The sequence below is a fragment of the Mustela erminea genome, chromosome 9, assembly GCF_009829155.1.
Source record: "Mustela erminea isolate mMusErm1 chromosome 9, mMusErm1.Pri, whole genome shotgun sequence".
Lineage (NCBI taxonomy): Eukaryota > Metazoa > Chordata > Mammalia > Carnivora > Mustelidae > Mustela > Mustela erminea.
In genome coordinates this window covers 7,217,783-7,235,163 of record NC_045622.1, presented here as the reverse complement: position 1 = coordinate 7,235,163, position 17,381 = coordinate 7,217,783, and the positions used below count along the sequence as shown (strand labels likewise).

The following is a 17,381-nucleotide window of genomic DNA, read 5'->3' as shown; positions in this document are numbered from 1 at the left end:
AATTGGCTTACTTTTAATAGTTATGTGATTTTAAAAAATACTTTAAATACTGGTATCACACTTAAGCACAATTAAATTTCTTTAATTTAAATGCATGTGTGCTATAACCCACTTTGTTTAAAAAGAAGAAAGATAGCACATGCTCTTTAAGATTTAGTCTTTAATTTTGAAGATCGAGATAGGTGTTCTTCAAATTGGTAGCCTTTGGAGAAGTATTTCAAGGTATCTAAGCTTACTCGTAAGCTTACTCATAAAATCAGAATACTAATTTTTCTATTTAGAATGGAGGAAATACCTTCACAGTGATTTACTTATTCTATGTATGTGGTATAGCATACTTTCTCTCACGATCTTAAGTACCTGAGCCTGGAATTAGTAATCAGGTTATTTGGTGGCCATAAATGACATACAATTTGATGATTTTGATGGATGCTTTTAATTCTTGTAGAGGAAAGAAAAAATTATTATATAGAAAAGTCCAGATAAGCAGTCTGTTCTCCCACAGTACATTTAGCTGTCCTGTCTGGTGGTGTGCATTATCAGTTCCACCAGATAACATTGCTCTCTCCATGGAAAAGAGCTAGATAGACATGAGTTTTTATGTGCCAGGTTTCTCACTTGGACATATAGGTAGCTGGGGTTTAGAGAACCTTTTTCCAAGATAAAGGGAAGAAGAGATACATTTTGGAGAAGATTTCAGTTTTGAATCCACTGGGTTTGGAACCTCTGCAGCATAAGCAAGGAAGATAGCCAGTATTCATTGGTAGGCCTGGATCTGGACCATGGAGAGCAGAACTATACATAGTTTTTGGAATAAGCAGCAAATAGATAATTATCCTATGGGAATGAAAGAGGTGGACCTGAAAGTACGTATAGAATGGGCAAAGGGCCCAGGACAGATTTTGTTGGAACTTAATTAAAAGTACAGGGGAAGAGGCTCCTGTAAAGCAAACTGAGAAAAAATGGCCAGAGAGCCCTGTAAAGGTGCAGACAGACAGATTTAAAGCCAAGTAGAAGGGATTGGCCTTGGCCATGAAGGAAGACTCTTTTCTGGACAGAAGAAAGAGAGCATAGGCATTTTTGAATACTTGCAAACAGGTCATGCAGATGAATAGTACAAGTACATTATGTAAAATGCAAACAAACGAGATTTGAAATGCTGGATGTAAAAAGCTAGAACTTATATAAATCTTAGTGGCATCCAATTGAATTAATCCATATCTCCAGATTTAGTTAATGTCATGGTACCAGCAATTGGCTACACTCATTATGCCCGCAAGGCTGATGGCATTCCTTTTGGTGAGCAGCCAAGGCCAGGCAGCAAAAAATATAAAAATAAGAAAAATGTGGAAACTTAAGTCATATAAGGGGAAGACAGAACTCCTCTCCCAAAAAACCCAAGAGCTTAAAAGAGGATATACTGAGAAAGGAGCAGGGCATAGTAAGAACGTAATAGTGTGTCTGAGACCTCATTAAGGAATCTATTCTAAATAGTAACTTGTGCAAGGAAAGATAACATTCTGAGATTCCTTTATACTACCAAGACATTCCTAGGTTTCATGTAGAATTTTTATACAGCTAAACAGTAATACTTTTTTAAAAAGATTTTATTTATTTGAGAGAGAAATATTTTGAGAGAGAGTACACGATCAGGTAGGAGAGGGAGAAGCAGGCTCCCTGCTGAGCAGGGGACCAGACATGGGGCTTGATCCGAGGACTCTGGGATTGTGACCTGAGCTGAAAGCAGACACTTAACCAACTGAGCCACCTAAGTGCCCCATAAGCAATAATATTTTAATGCCACAGCTTTTATTAGTAGTAATGTAGGATCTGAGGTTTGAACAACAAAGCAAAATATGTAATAATCATTATATGACCCAAAGAGAACAAGTAAATAATCTGTTGTGTGTAGAGCAGGTAAATTGTGTATATGTTGAATTTGCTGATTTGATGTTAAAATATCAATAGTAGAGAAAATATGTTTGGTTATATTTGCATGAGGATCACTGGGAGGATAAAAGAGAAACCAATGAAAGATTATTTGGAGGACATGGGGTGGTAGAAAGTGTAACTTTCCACTTGTATAATTTTATTAATTTTTTTAAAAAGATTTTATTTATTTGACAGAGATCACAAGTAGGCAGAGAGGCAGGCAGAGAGAGCGAGGAAAGGAAGCAGGCTCCCCTCGGAGCAGAGAGCCCGATGCGGGGCTCGATCCCAGGACCCTGAGATTATGACCTGAGCTGAAGGCAGAAGCTTTAACCCACTGAGCCACCCAGGCACCCCCCACTTGTATAATTTTATATAAAATATTGCCTGTAGAGGGGCACCTGGGTGCCTCAGTGGGTTAAAGCCTCTGCCTTCAGCTCAGGTCATGATCTCAGGGTCCTGGGATCGAGCCCCGCATCGGGCTCTCTGCTCAGCAGGGAGCCTGCTTCCTCCTCTCTCTCTGACTGCCTCTCTGCCTACTTGTGACCCCTCTTTCTGTGTCAAATAAATAAATAAAATCTTTAAAAAATATATTGCCTATAGAAAATAAAATTAAATTTGACACCAAGAAAAGTAAATATGTAGAGTAAAAGAAGTTTATTTTCTCTCTCTTCCCTAATTTTTTCTATTAATAATGAAGAAAGTCATTTTCCTTTTTTTGGTCCAGTGGCTTATTTGCTTGAAACAGTTTAATTCCCATAAACAGTCTGTATAACTATCTTAAAAACATATAATCTTTAAAATAATCTCAGGATCCTAGAAACTTGTTGAGATAATTATGGATTCACATGCAATTGTAAAAAATAGAGGGATTCTGTGTATCCTTCTCCCAGCCGTCCCTAATGGTAACATCTTGTATAACTAGTACCGTGTCACAACCAAGATATTGATAGAGTCCACCAACCTGATTCAGATTGCATCGGTTTTATATGCAGTCATTTGTGTATGTATATGTGTTTACGGTTCTATGCAATTTTATCGTGTATATAGGTTTTTATGACAGCCATTACAGTTAAGATATTGAATGATTCTGTACTTTTAAATAAATATTAATTTTGAATCATAGAAACATTTTCATATTTTTTTTCTTACAGTGTTTTGGAACAACACAAACTGACAAAAGAACAGTGGGAAGAAAGAATACAGAACTGGCATGAGGAACACAGAGGAATGCTGAGGTACTTGGGTGGCTGTTGTCTTCGTGTTTTTCTTTGAAGTATTTTTATATCCTAACACTTACTAGTACATCACATTATCCCCCAAAGATCATTCACTTTTTATGAATAAATATAAAGCACTAAATTTTAATCCAAAGTATTTTTGTAAATTGTTTGGTATTACTTTTACTTAAGTTATGTTACAGTAAGCTTTCTTTTAACAGGGAAGATTCTATGATGGAGTACCTGAAGATTGCCCAAGATCTAGAAATGTATGGAGTCAACTATTTTGAAATAAAAAATAAAAAGGGAACTGAATTGTGGCTAGGTGTTGATGCTTTGGGTCTGAATATTTATGAGCATGATGACAAGTGAGTAAATTTAGTTGCACAGTGAACTGGTCATTAATCAGTGATCTCTATGGCTTTAATCTTACGCTGTGTTTGTAAAGTTCTTTTTTGGCTTGATTACTCTTGCTGCTTCTTTTTTCTCCCTACTTAAAAGATTAGTTAATGAGACAAAGTTTTTAGATGTCATGTTTACATTTTTGCAACACCTTGTAGCTTTAGCATTCCGCTCAGCGTATTTATCAGACAGGATTTGGTGTCTCGTGAGTTCTGTCTGGTAATTTAATTGAAACTTATTCCCTTTATAGGTGAAGAATGATTGCTTAAATATGTCTGTCATTTGGGGTGAAATTGAAATTAACATGTATAAGAAATAGCAATGAGACAATGAAATTAATAGATATATGATTTATTATATTTGTAACTTTTTAAAGACATTTATAGGAATTTTGAATATTTTCAGACATCAGTAAAGTAGAATATCACTGTATTAAGAATAATGGACAGTGTTATTTTGTTTCAAAATTAACCAGGTGTTGGGACGCCTGGGTGGCTCAGTTGGTTAAGCAGCTGCCTTCGGCTCAGGGCATGATCCCAGGGTCCTGGGATCGAGTCCCACATCGGGCTCGGCAGGGAGCCTGCTTCTCCCTCTGCCTCTGCCTGCCTCTCTGTCTGCCTGTGCTCGCTCGTGCTCTCTCCCTCTGTCTCTGAAAAATAAATAAAATCTTTAAAAAAAAAATTAAAAAAAACAAAACAAAACAAAATTAACCAGGTGTTAATTTTTATATTATATTAATATATATATTAATATGGAATATGTCAGACTCTCATAGTACTTTAGGAATGCTTTATACTTTCTTTATTTGCTATGCCAGTAATGCCACCTTCTAAGGCATTTCTCTTTATTCTAAAATTCTAGAATTTTAGTTTCATTATTACAAATATCTAATAAGATACACTTTTCTAACACTATATACTTACTAAGTCCAAAAGAGAGCATTTTAATTATTTTACTCTGCTATGTATTTTTTATTTACAAAGCAACTTAACAACACTCTATCATTAAGAAGAAAATATTTTGAAATTTTTGAAAAGCAAAAAGGACTTAGAGCCTAATTTTTGTGGACCAAATCCTTTTTTTACTTTCTTCTAAAAATTATTGAATTTTTATCAGAGTACCCATTATAGATACATTACAGATAAAGATGGGGAATATGAAAGAGAGGGGATTAGCTCAGAATGGGAGGGACTGATACGGGAGATTGGTCTTATCTCTACTGGTTCCCTTTTTTTTTTTTCCCCCTTAATTTATTTGACAGAGAGAGAGCATAAGTAGGCAGAGAGTGGGAAGCAGGCTCCCCGCTGAGCAGAGAGCCCGATGTGGGGCTCGATCCCAAGACACTGATATCATGACTTGAGCCGAAGGCAGAGGCTTTACCCACTGAGCCACCCAGGCACCCCTCTACTGGTTCACTTTTTAAAAAATAATTAAAATCTATTATATTTCCAAAAGATTAAAAAAAACCAAAAAAGTAGGGTACAACTTTAAAAGCTCAGGTTCTTTTACCAGCTCTGCTACTAATTGCCTTTGTGATCCTGGTCAAGTTATTAACCCTCTGAAATTCATATAACTGCCAAGCTTACTTTACAAGATTGTTGTGAGAATTACATGAGGAAATTGCTTTAGAATTTTCAAAGTAACATGTAAATGTAGTATAGCATTACCTTAAAAATGCTATGTTCCAGCAGGCTCCTTTTTAAACTGATAACAGTGACATCTGAAGAGCCATTAGGGGGCAGTATAACGCATAACTATTGAGTAAAGAAAGCTTTATGTAGAAAAATTACTTGGTGTGCTGCAGTTGGTAATCTTAAGACTTAAAAGGACTATTAATAGGTAGAAATTCATACTTTGTTCTTGGAAGACTAACTAGAAAGACACCTTTTGGCTAGCATGGGTATCATAATCATTTTGCACACTGGTTATTGGATAACAGTGACACATTTGATGGGTAGTCTGAAACAGTAAAATTCATGAAAAACAAAAACAAAATTACTAGTCCATTCTGGTTCCTTGAATTTTTGTGTGCAGTGTGGCAAAGTGGTGGTAACTTATATTTCTTAGAGTTGGAAATCCAGCTCTTCCATTTATCCAAACATTTGTGTATGAGAATGTCTTAATTTTTTTCTGTTGAGATACAACTCACATACCATAGAATTAGTGCTTTTAATGTTACAAATCTCATTTTTAAGCTAAACAGAGGAAGGAAATAAATTTAGTATTTAGTAACATGTCCATAATTCACATGAAAACTTACCAAGACTTTTCCTCCCTCTCCCTTCTTAAACACATTTAAACTAATATTTGTAGTAGCTTGAATCTATGAAGAGCTAGTACAGAGCCCCAAGGGAAGTTCAGTTCTACACCTTAGGTTGCTAGTGTTTTTTAGGTAATTTTAAGAAAATAAATGTAATGCTTTCAAGGCTTATGACACATCATGAAATTTTTTGATAGTTTTATGTGGCTTAACTGATCAAATTTCCCCTTAAAAGATAATAATGTCAATAGTATCAGTAAGCTGATGCATTTGAAAATCTAGCTTTCTTAAGACTGGTCATTTAGCTAATTTGGCCCCAGAATGTTTTGCACATTTTGTGTTTTGTTTTCTGCTTTTAATTAAAGGAATGCTTTCATTTTTTTAAGGTTAACACCAAAAATTGGTTTTCCCTGGAGTGAAATCAGAAATATTTCATTTAATGACAAAAAATTTGTTATAAAGCCAATCGACAAAAAGGCACCTGTAAGTAAAATTCTGTTATAAGTGTTTTCTGTATTAACTTTTTAAAAATTTCCGCCATTTTGCTGTGATACCATTTGAAGAGTGGCCTTGTTCGTTTATTGATTTGCTCCTGAGAAACATTCCCTTTTCATAGTTTAACTTTCCTGCTGATAAAATAATGAATTATTAAAAATAGAAGGTTTTGATCTTTTTATAACATGTGCATATTAGTTTTACTTTAATTGAGATTCAGCTGTAAGGTGAGTGATGTTTATTAGGAGGTGATTGAAAATAATCACCATTCCTAAGAAGCAGTTAAAAACACTTGTTTGTTGGTAGCCTTTACAGCTATGTGCAAATATGGCATACTTACTAGGAATTAGGAAATTCTGTGACTTCTAAACTATGTAATATGACATTCGAATTCATACTGCATATTGAAATTTAGTAGAGATTATTGTGAGAGAGGCTGTCCTTCAGGAAGATTTTAAATTCAGAAACTTTATGTTTAGGATTTTGTTTTTTATGCTCCTCGTCTGAGAATCAATAAACGGATTTTGGCTTTATGTATGGGAAACCATGAACTATACATGCGAAGAAGAAAGCCTGATACCATTGAAGTGCAGCAGATGAAGGCTCAGGCGAGGGAGGAGAAACATCAGAAGCAGTTGGAAAGGTATGGAATTTAAGGTTTTGATTCCTAATTGAGTAGGTGGTTTAAAATTTAAGAATGCTGTTTCTTTCTCCTTTTTTTTGTCACATTTTTATTACTTACTTATTTTTTTTAAAATTTTATTTATTTTTTCATTAACATGTAATGTATTATTAGCCCCGGGGGTACAGGTCAGTGAATCGTCAGGCTGACACACTTCACAGCACTCACCATAGCGCGTACCCTCCCGGTGTCCATAACCTCACCACCCTCTCCCTACCCCCCTACCCCCAGCAACCCTCAGTTTGTTTTGTGAGATTTAGAGTCTCATATGGTTTGTCTCCCTCCTAATCCCATCTTGTTTCATTTAAAAAGAATGTTATTTCTTTAACATACTCTGAGTTTACATTTTTACATTGTTTTCATCGTATTAAAATTGAGTGTTATGCTTATACTCTTAAAATGTTTTACTTTTCAAATTGGAAGTCTTTGGTATTTTTGAGAAAGTAGCTTTTTATGAATTCATAGATGTGCTTTATTTTTTAAACATGCTTGCTTTTCACTGATTGACCTCGGTTTGGGTAGTTTGGGATTTTTCAAGTTTGTTCTGCTTATGACTTTTACTTAATTTTTCAGAGTAAGAATTGCTTGAATAAAAAAATCTGCCTTATTTTTGTTTATTTTTTAAAAAGTATTTTATTTATCTGTTGAGAGAGAGAGTGCACATGCACAAGCAGGGGAGGGAGGAGGAAAAGAAGACTTGGTGCTGATCGTGGAGCCTGATGTGGGACTTGATCTCACCACTGTGACCTGAGCTGAAATCAAGAGTTGGACACTCGACTGCCTGAGCCACCTGGGTGCTCCGCTGAATATTTTGCTTTAAAAGTGTCGTTGACACTGTAGAACTCAAGTGAAAAGTTACTAAAAAGTTTGCAAAGCACCTGGTGTTTAATAAATAGTACCTCGTATAATAATTCTTAATATCATTAATGCATAGTCTGATTAGAAGCTGAATATAAATTAGCTTTTAATTTTCACTTAAGAAAAATATATTTGGGTTCATCTGATATTCTTTAAAAACATTTTCTGCATGTTAGTCCAGGGAATTCATAGTTTATTAATATGTTATTTCTGCTCAGACTACGTGGTCTTTGTGCCTGAAATTCAGATGGCAGTGATGTCATTTTTGGGGAATATTTAGATGTACTCAGATGAGTATCAGAGATGAAATCATAACTGATTTTAAGCTAAAAAAAAGTTATTCCCATTAAAACAAAGGGAATATTGAATATTGATTAAATTTGTGAAATAGATAATATTACCTGGTAGTGCTTCATCTAATTCTTACTCATATTTATATTTCTTTATAAATAGAGAGTCTTTATAGAGTCTGACCAATGGTAGGCTCTTGGTAGTTATGTGATGAGAGTCTGGCTATGTTTAAAACAAACAATCTCTGGGGCGCCTGGGTGGCTCAGTGGGTTAAGCCACTGCCTTCGGCTCATGATCCCAGGGTCCTGGGATCGAGTCCCGCATCGGGCTCTCTGCTCAGCAGGGAGCCTGCTTCCTCCTCTCTCTCTCTGCCTACTTGTGATCTCTCTCTGTCAAATAAATAAATAAATTCTTTTAAAAAAGGAACAATCTCTTTAGGCCCCTGGCGGTTGCCGCTGAGGGAGGGAGGTGGTCTTTCCCGTGAGCTCTCAGGTGGATCTGTCTTAAGCAGCATTTGACATCTACTGTCATTCTAATGGAGTTGTCAAAGGAGATAAAACTGGTTTGCCATTTGTATATAAGATTAAATTGGTACTACCTTAGGAATTAATAATGTGTCAATTCATGTTAGTGATTGAAAATTCTTATCCTCCCAGGTTACTTTACTTAAACTGCCTAAAGTAAAATTATCTTGTGTGCTCCCTTCCAAGCCTTTCTTACTTCTCTCAGTGGGAAATGTGCAGTTAACTGCTTTTGTGCTGGCCTGTGATTTATTGTCAGAATTCATCAAGGATACACGTGATAAATCTCCTCTGATTTTTTCCCACATTCAAGTCTGCCTCAAAAACATGCTTTGCACACAAGGGGTGTATTTGACAGTTTTACTTTCCTAGTTGTTCTGTAAATTTATCGCTTGAAAATATTTCCAAATTGTCTTAAGTTTTTACTATCTTTTTTTTTTTTTTTTAAGATTTTATTTATTTTGAGAGAGAGAGGGAGAGAGCACTAGTTGGCGGAGGGGCCTAGGGAGTGGAAGAGGCAGACTCCCCTCTGAGCAGGGAGCCCAACGAGGGGCTCTATCTCAGGACCCTGAGATCATGACCTGACCTGAAGGCAGATGCTTAACCAACCAGGTGCCCCTTTTAACTTTTGAAACAATCCTAGACTGCATATTCCGTGACCCCACAAAAAGAAATGCATTGTATTCCAGTGTATGTGCATGTAACAGGGCAGTCCTGTATTTTTAACTGGATGGGTGTTTTTTTAAAGTCCAGCTGAGTATAATGGAGATTCTTAAAATATTTATACTACGTTTCTTTTTAGTGGACTCAACAGTACTTGGGTTTCATGTAAATATTTCTGTGTATTCATTTGTAACTGAGCAATTCTAATTCCTCTTCAGGGCACAACTAGAGAATGAAAAGAAGAAGAGGGAGATAGCAGAAAAGGAGAAGGAAAGGATAGAGCGGGAAAAGGAGGAGCTGATGGAGCGGCTGCGGCAAATCGAAGAGCAGACGGTGAAAGCCCAGAAAGGTAGCAGTTTCCTTTTGACATTGTGTTCACCCTTGTTCCTCTTTGTCCGATACTTCCTCACTGCTGGATAATCTCATTTGTCCTTACAATAATTGCACTTAATTGTCACATTAATACTTAATGGAATCACATCAGAAACATGTTTAAGGGACACGCAACATTCATGTGCTAGTTTCTCTTTCATTTACTTAAATACACAGGTGTTTTCATGTGAAATGACTGTAGATATTAATTTATTCCTCTTACGGTTCAGGGTTCCATAAACAAACACGCAGGTTTAGTACTCGCCAGCATTTAAACAAAAGCCGTTCTATTTGATGCTTTATGGGTATGTAAATATTTCAAAGCATCTGAATACTTAAAGGCATTTTAAGCTATTCTGACTATAATAAACTCTTTCGGAACTCAGTCTCTAAATTTTATTTTGGTGTATTAAAAAAAATACACAACACATAGAAGTGGGTTGGTTTTTGGTAACACCTTGGTCAGAACCTACTTCCTATGAAGAGTGTAACCAAAATGCTACAGTGTATAGAAAGGGTACATTTGGTTTCCAGAGTGGTTTACAGTAAATAACTCTAGGATATGCTGCTTTCAAACAACAAATCGTAGGAAGAACAGAAGAAAAAAGGTATTGAGCAAAATAAGATTTTTTTCCTTCTTAAGCAGTAGAGGTTCATGGGGGGGGTATAATATGAAATATATACTATTTGTAAAACTAGAATTAATACCTGCTTTCCTGATAACTAGTAGAAGCAGCCATTAGTTTTATTATTCTAAGTAGAATAATAACCTTAAAGTTTATTAAATAATAACCTTATTTAAGGTTATTTTCATTCCTTACATCAGGCTACCATAGTGGGGAGATGCTCTTGAGCAGTGGGGAGAATAATTTGCAAATGGGTAACTAGAGGAGGAAATCATGGAGATTGCTATAAACCCACAAACTGGTAGATCATTCTAATTTCAAGAGGATTGGAAATAATATTTCTAAGAGAAGAAATAGGAAAACATACAAACTAGGCTTTATTCTGACCTTAGAAGCCTCACTTCCCAGAGCTAGAAAAGACCTAGAAAATTACTTAGTTCAGGGGTCAGAGGTATTAAACAGATGTGCTTGCAGACTGTAACACCAAGGCAGAACTTGTTTTCTGAATTCCAGCTTCATCCTGTTTCTACTACTCCAGATGCCTTTTTCATCAATTAAAGTAGACCTTTATGAAGTGCCTACTTTGTGCTGCATTTTAGGAGTACAAATAAATCGGATGCATGGGAGGGAAGTCTGTGTGGTTGGCAGAAATAGATAAATTCATAAAAATGTAAAGTGAGGTAATGTAAATGCCATGTGAATACAATAAGCAGTACTTTTAGAGGCAGAATGCTGTAAAAAAATGAAATGTATGTTTCTTTAAAAAGTTTAAAGAAATTTATGATACTGGTATATTTTAAAGAAAAAATTGAGTGATAGAGTTTTTTTAACTTACATATATCTTTCTGAGAGAACAGCTACCTATTAAACCTTTCAATCTTATTTATTTAGGGTGCATAATAAAAATATTAATGATTTACACACAGAAAACTACTCAAGTCAAGAAGCACTAAAGAATATAAGGAAGATAGAACATAAGAAAGAATGTAGAGTATCACTATCAAGACAATTTCAAATCAGTCATCTTATGACAAAGGACATCTGATTTGTTTCTTGAGGTTTTTTTTTCCTAATAATAAAGCGTTGCCAGGCTGTCCTGAAATATGAATTGTCTTGTAATTTATGCTAAATTCTCACTCAAATGCAGTAACTCTGGTCATATCTAAGTCATAATATATAGTAGATAAACCTTTAAGTTCTTGTTTGAGAAGAAACTTTTCTATATTTCATTAAGAACTTTTTTGAAGTCATTATTATTTGAAATGAGTTATGAATCATTAAATAGAACTATTCTACCATTTACATTTCCATGGTTCACTTAACTTTTATCATTTTTAAACCAGCTCTGAAGGTTTATTTGAGAGCCAGACTGGGATTCACTTACTGTCCTGGCAAATATCAAAGTGAAATCCCAGTAGTGATCTCATGCATCCTCTGTACTTATTAAGCACCTAGTGTGTACGAGGCATTGTAGGCATTGGGGATACGATGCTGAACAGATAAGGTCCCTGCTCTCATGTGGCTTACATTTTATTGAGGAAAGACAGAGTAATAAAATTAACAGATAATCAAGATCATTTTATGTTTTAAGTGCTTGGGGGGGAAGTAAGCATGATAGTGTGATGAAAGCTCTTGTGGGGAATAGGGGGCTTGTCAATTTTATGTATACATTGTTTATATTGGAATTAAACAGTCAATTTAATTCTGTCATTAACTTAGAATACCTTTAGCAAGTCATTTTAACCTCTCAATTTCCTTAGATTCCTAATTACTAGAATGGAAGTAGATAATCCCTAATTTAATTTTCTGAGATTTTTTGGAAAGTTTTTTTAAAAAATGTGTTTGAAGTATAGCATGTATATAATAATGTGCATGCCTCTTAGGTATTAGGTATCAAGCTTAATGAATTTTTGCCAAGTGAATTTATTCCTGTGACTACCTAGAACAAGGTGCAGAACATTACCTGCACTAAGGGACTCTCCATTGTATCCCTTCCCATTTCTTCACCCCAAATGTGACTTATATCATTCTGATGTATGTCATCATAGAGTTTATTACTTTTTTAAAGATTTATTTTTGCAAGAGAGAGAGCACATGTGCATGAGCAGGGGAAGGGGCAGAGGGAGAAGCAGACTTCCTCCTGAGCAGGAAGATCCCTTCCAGGGATCTGGGACCTGATCTCAGGACTAGGACCCTGGGATCATGACCTGAGCCGAAAGCAGGTGTTTAACCGACTGAGCCACCTGGGCACCCTCATCATAGAGTTTAGTCTTATTTTTAATAGTTCTGTTGAGGTATGAATCACAATACCACACAGTTAATGATCGAAAGTGTTTAACGGTTTCTAGTATATTCAGAGTTTTGCCACTTGATGCCACAATTTTAGAACAATTACATCACCCCAGAAAGAAATCCCATACCCATTAGCAGTCACTTCAAATTTTTCTGAGTCCTCCCTCCCCCAGTCCTAGGCTACTACTAATCTACTTCTAGCTCTGTAGACTACATGTGCTGGTCATTTCTTATGAATGGAATTGTGTAGAATATGGTCTTTAGTAACTGTCTTTCATGGAGCATAATGTTTTTAAAGGTCATTGTGTTGGAGCTTGTATCAGGCACTCATTCTTTTTTATGGCTGAATAATGTTTCATTCTGTGGATATATAGATATATGTATATATATAGATAGATAGATATAGATGTTATATACATATGATCTACACATACGCACACATATATACATACATACACACACACACTACATTTTATTCATTAGTTGGTGAACGTTTGGGTTGTTTCCACCATCTGACTATTGTGACTATGTTGCTATGAACATCTGTGTACTGGTTATTGTTTTCATTTCTTTTGAGTATAAACCTGGGAGTAGATTACTGGGTCATATGGTAAATTTATGTTCAACTTTTTGACAAACTGCCTAACTGGTATCTAAAATGACTGTACCATTTTACATTCCCACTATCAGTGGATCATTTGGATGACCCCTAACCTCCCAGCACTTACTAATGTTAGTCTTTCGGAGTGTGGTCATCCTAGTGGGTGTGAAGTGCTACTGTGGTTTTGATTTGCATTTTCCAAGTGGCTAATGATGTTGAGCATCTTTCCATATGTTTATTGGCCATTTATATATAATCTTCTTTGGAAAGGTGTATTTTTGCATTTTCTTCCATTTTTCAACTGTGTTGTCTTTTTGTTGTTGACGTGTTAAGAGTTCTTTCTGTATCTCGGTGCAGATGTCTTATGACGTACCAGACGTATGATCTGCAGATATTTTCTCCCATTCTGTGGGTTACCTTCACTTTGAGGATGATGTTCTTTGAAGCCCAGTGCTTTAAATTTGGATGAAGTCCAGTTTTGTTTTGTTTTTTTCTTTTTAAGATCTATTTATTCATTTGGAGAGAGAGAGGGAGTGCACAGGGGGGGAGGAGGAGAGGAAGAATCTTAAGCAGACTCTGTACTCAGCATGGAGTCTGATGTGGGGCATGATCTCATGACCCTAAGATCACGACCTGAGCCAAAACCAAGAGTCAGAGGCATAACTGACTACACCACCAACGGCCCTGGAGTTCAGTTTATTTATTTTTTGCTTGTGCATTTGGTATCGTGCCCAAGAACAGTCTTGCTTGTTTTTGAGCTGCGTGTAAATGAATTCATGTACTCTTCTGCTTGGCTTCTTTTTGTTCAAAACTTGTGCCTGGAGCTGTAGTTTGTTGTTTTACATGGTAGTGTAATATTCTGTTGCATGTAGATAGCAAATTGTACTGATGATAGACATTTGGGATAGTTTTGGTTCTGGCTATTATAAAATAAGGCTGCTGCGAGCATTCTTAAGTGTAGCCCCTGGGTATTAATTTAGGGGAGGTATCTGTACCCCAGAGTGGAATTGCTGGGTCACTGCTACAGTTTTTCGTAGATACTGCCACTGTTTCTACAAAGTGATTGTATCAGTGCTCATTCTTACCGGTAGTGAATGAAAGTTGATTTGCCCTGTATCTTCATTACTTGATGATTTGTTTTACTGTCAGGGTTTCCTCTTGCGTCGTTTGTTTGTTAGTTTAGCCATTCTGGTGAGGACAGTTAGTACAGTGCGTTTTCTTGATGACTGATGATTTGATTTTAAGCACTTTTGCAAATGCTTATAGCATATCCATAAAGTGCCTTTTCATGAATTTCACCTATTTTTAAAAATTGGATTTTCTTTTTTTTTTTCTTATTGATCTATAGTTCTTCTCATATTTTGTTAAAAGAAAATCTTTCTATGGTTTACCTTTTTTCTCTCTCAATGTAAGTTTCTTTTAATGAAGAGAAGTTCTTTAAGTTCCATTTATCACTCTTTCTCTTATGGTTGTGAATATATTATTTTTTACAACCTTGTGGATACTGCTTTACCTTTCACGTTTAGGTCCATAATCCATATGTAACTGATTTTTGTAGGAGTCAGTGTTATTTCTTCCCATATGTATTTTCAGTTGACCCAGAACCTTTATTACAAGGAGTGTTCTTTCCCCGTTTAGCTATATCCATCACCTTTATCACAAATCCAGAATATAATATGTATGTAGGTCTACTTCCAGACTGTTCTGTTCCACTCAGCTATTAGTTGATTTTATTGTCAGTGGACACTGTTCAATCACCAGTTGTATCTAGAAAAACTTGAAACTGACATACCTTATAAGTGCATCATAGGTGTACAAGAAAGTACATGTTGTACAGTGGGAAGCACGTTTCAAAGACAAGGGCAAGTTCTTAGGCTTCCAGATTATTTAGATATTACATTATCTTTTATGACTTTAGTTGTTAATGGTTACACATTGCATACTTTTATAAATTATTCTGAAGTTGAGAAAAGGAAAACAATTAACTTGAAAAAGTTATTATAGGGAGCGATTAAGTTTATAACAGGACAGATTAGAGCTTCAGAAGAGTTTATTATATGACAAGACTGACCTTTCGGTGGGAGTCAGCAGTCTGGATGTTCTGCATATCTCACAGCACAAACTTTTCTGTGGTATTGTAAGGTGATGCACCTCCTGATCATTCCTGGGTTGGTAATTTCTCTTTCTGTTTGCCATACTAACTGTGCTTTTCCTCTCCTCCCATCTCCTATTCATAATCCTTTTCTGAATAGAGAGCCTCTGGAAAGGAAGTTCTGGAGATGGATAGTCCTAGAGAGGAAAGTTATTAGCTACTGGGATTTCTTGGCTGCACACTTCTGTGGGTTGAGGATTTGGTAACAGTGGCTGAATGTGGTGACAAGCTCTAGCACTCTGATCTACCAAGTTGACATTTATTTTTAGCTTTTCTGTTGGGCTCCCCACTCCCCCCGGCCCCCTTGAAGCCTTGCCTTTTCAGTTTCTTTCCTTAGTATTTGTTCTAAGCAGCAAGAGGAACTTCACATGCTCTTCAAATTTGCAGTTTTACTGGTTGGTTAGTGGTGATAAATATTTTATCTTTTGGGGGGATGGTGCTTCAGTACATGATTGTACTCACTCAGGATTTTGCTAAAATAAAATTAGTAGTGTATCTGTGTCCCTGTCAAAGACCTCCTGAATTTTATGTTTCTTTATGGGTGCTATGCATGTGAACCTAAATGTTGAAGGGAGAATGAAGTGTCTAGAAGATAGCATAACCATAAGGAAAATATTAATAACTTGAACTTCCAGGATTATAAAAGGGACTCTGGCCCTTGACATCTCTGCAGAGAGTTGTAGGATGCCTAAAGATCTGCTTCTGCAGTGTTGTCAGTGTTTCTCTGGATTTTGCATCTCTCCTCGTTCTTTGCTTTTTCTTCCGTTTTCCTAGGTAAGCAGTATCTTTCATAGTTATGTTAACATCCTTGTTTGCTAACTGCACTACCTGGATAATCTTTGGGCCCACACAGTAGTAGTCTTTCTTTGGGGGATTTTAGGGGTGTTGGAAGGGGTCATTTGGTCCCGTCTTCCCAGTATGCCTTGTAATTTTGGTTGCTTTCCCAATGTTGAGTTTGAAACATTAGGGAGCCCTAGAATGATGTTATTTAACTTTAGAGAGGATTTAATATTTTTTTTTTTTGCCAGGCAGAATATGTGCAGGTCACTGGTGGAGTTGACCAAGGTTTCAGGCTTTGTTAAGGTTGGTCTCTTTGTGTTTTTTCCCTCCCTGCTAGTCTGTAGACCCTTCAGGGTGTCTTCTGAAGGACTGCTCATTGACTAGGGCCCTCAATGCCAGCCGTTGACCCCTGGCTGCACGACAGTGTTGATCTTCCTGCTATTCTGTAGCCAGTTATAGCTGTTTTTTGTTTGTTTCCCTAGTTTTCTACCTCATATGTGTACATTTTAGGAGTTGGCAAACCTCTTGGGGGGAAATAGCATGCAGATTTTAGAGCCTACCTTTCTATTCACTCCTTTTAAGGATCTTGATCTCCCAAGCCTTGGATGCCTTGATAGCCCCCAAATCGCAAGCTGTGTCTTTTTAGCCTGACTTAGTATTGTAGGCCTAGGGCTGCTGTGTGCTGGTTCACTTCTATTCCGCTCCGCTGAGAATATTAAATGCCGTTCTGTTTTGTCTGTTTTTTGTGTACAGAGTAAGCAAATACACGATATCCTCACGAACCATATTCTTGTTTCCTCTTCTTTCTTAAATAAAATGTAGTATCTTGCACGTATCCTTCTGTACCTTGCTGTTTTTAGTTAATGCACACTTGAATGTCCTATGTGTATACTCACAAAGAGATCTTCCTTACTTTTTTTTGTATGATGGTATAACACTCCATTGCTTAGATTTAGGATAGATATTTTATAATTGCATTTTTAGTGAGTAATTGATATATAAATTCTTAATTCTGTGAATTCTAAAAATTAATGACAGTGGAACTTCTTTGCTTTTTTTTAACAACAATATTCTTTTCCTATGGAAAAAAATGTGATACTTCATAAACTATTACCTTAGACTGAGAAAAGGAAGAAAACTCTACAACTTCTGGGATATTTAATTCATTAATTTATTTTTTACTAATTCTTGTGTAGTTACATAGTTTCTAAGCTTTGCCCATAAGAGATCATTTGGC

General features: G+C 36.1%; 1 protein-coding gene across 2 annotated transcripts in view; it reads left to right on the top strand.

Moving 5' to 3' along the window:
• RDX (radixin) overlaps positions 1-17,381 on the top strand; it is an 87,649-nt gene that overhangs the window by 32,659 nt on the left and 37,609 nt on the right. For both annotated transcript variants that reach the window (XM_032356357.1, XM_032356356.1), the window contains exons 7-11: positions 3,084-3,167; positions 3,371-3,517; positions 6,198-6,294; positions 6,786-6,949; positions 9,540-9,670. In XM_032356357.1, the coding sequence (XP_032212248.1) occupies positions 3,084-3,167; positions 3,371-3,517; positions 6,198-6,294; positions 6,786-6,949; positions 9,540-9,670 (623 nt within the window). The remainder of the gene's footprint in view (positions 1-3,083; positions 3,168-3,370; positions 3,518-6,197; positions 6,295-6,785; positions 6,950-9,539; positions 9,671-17,381) is intronic.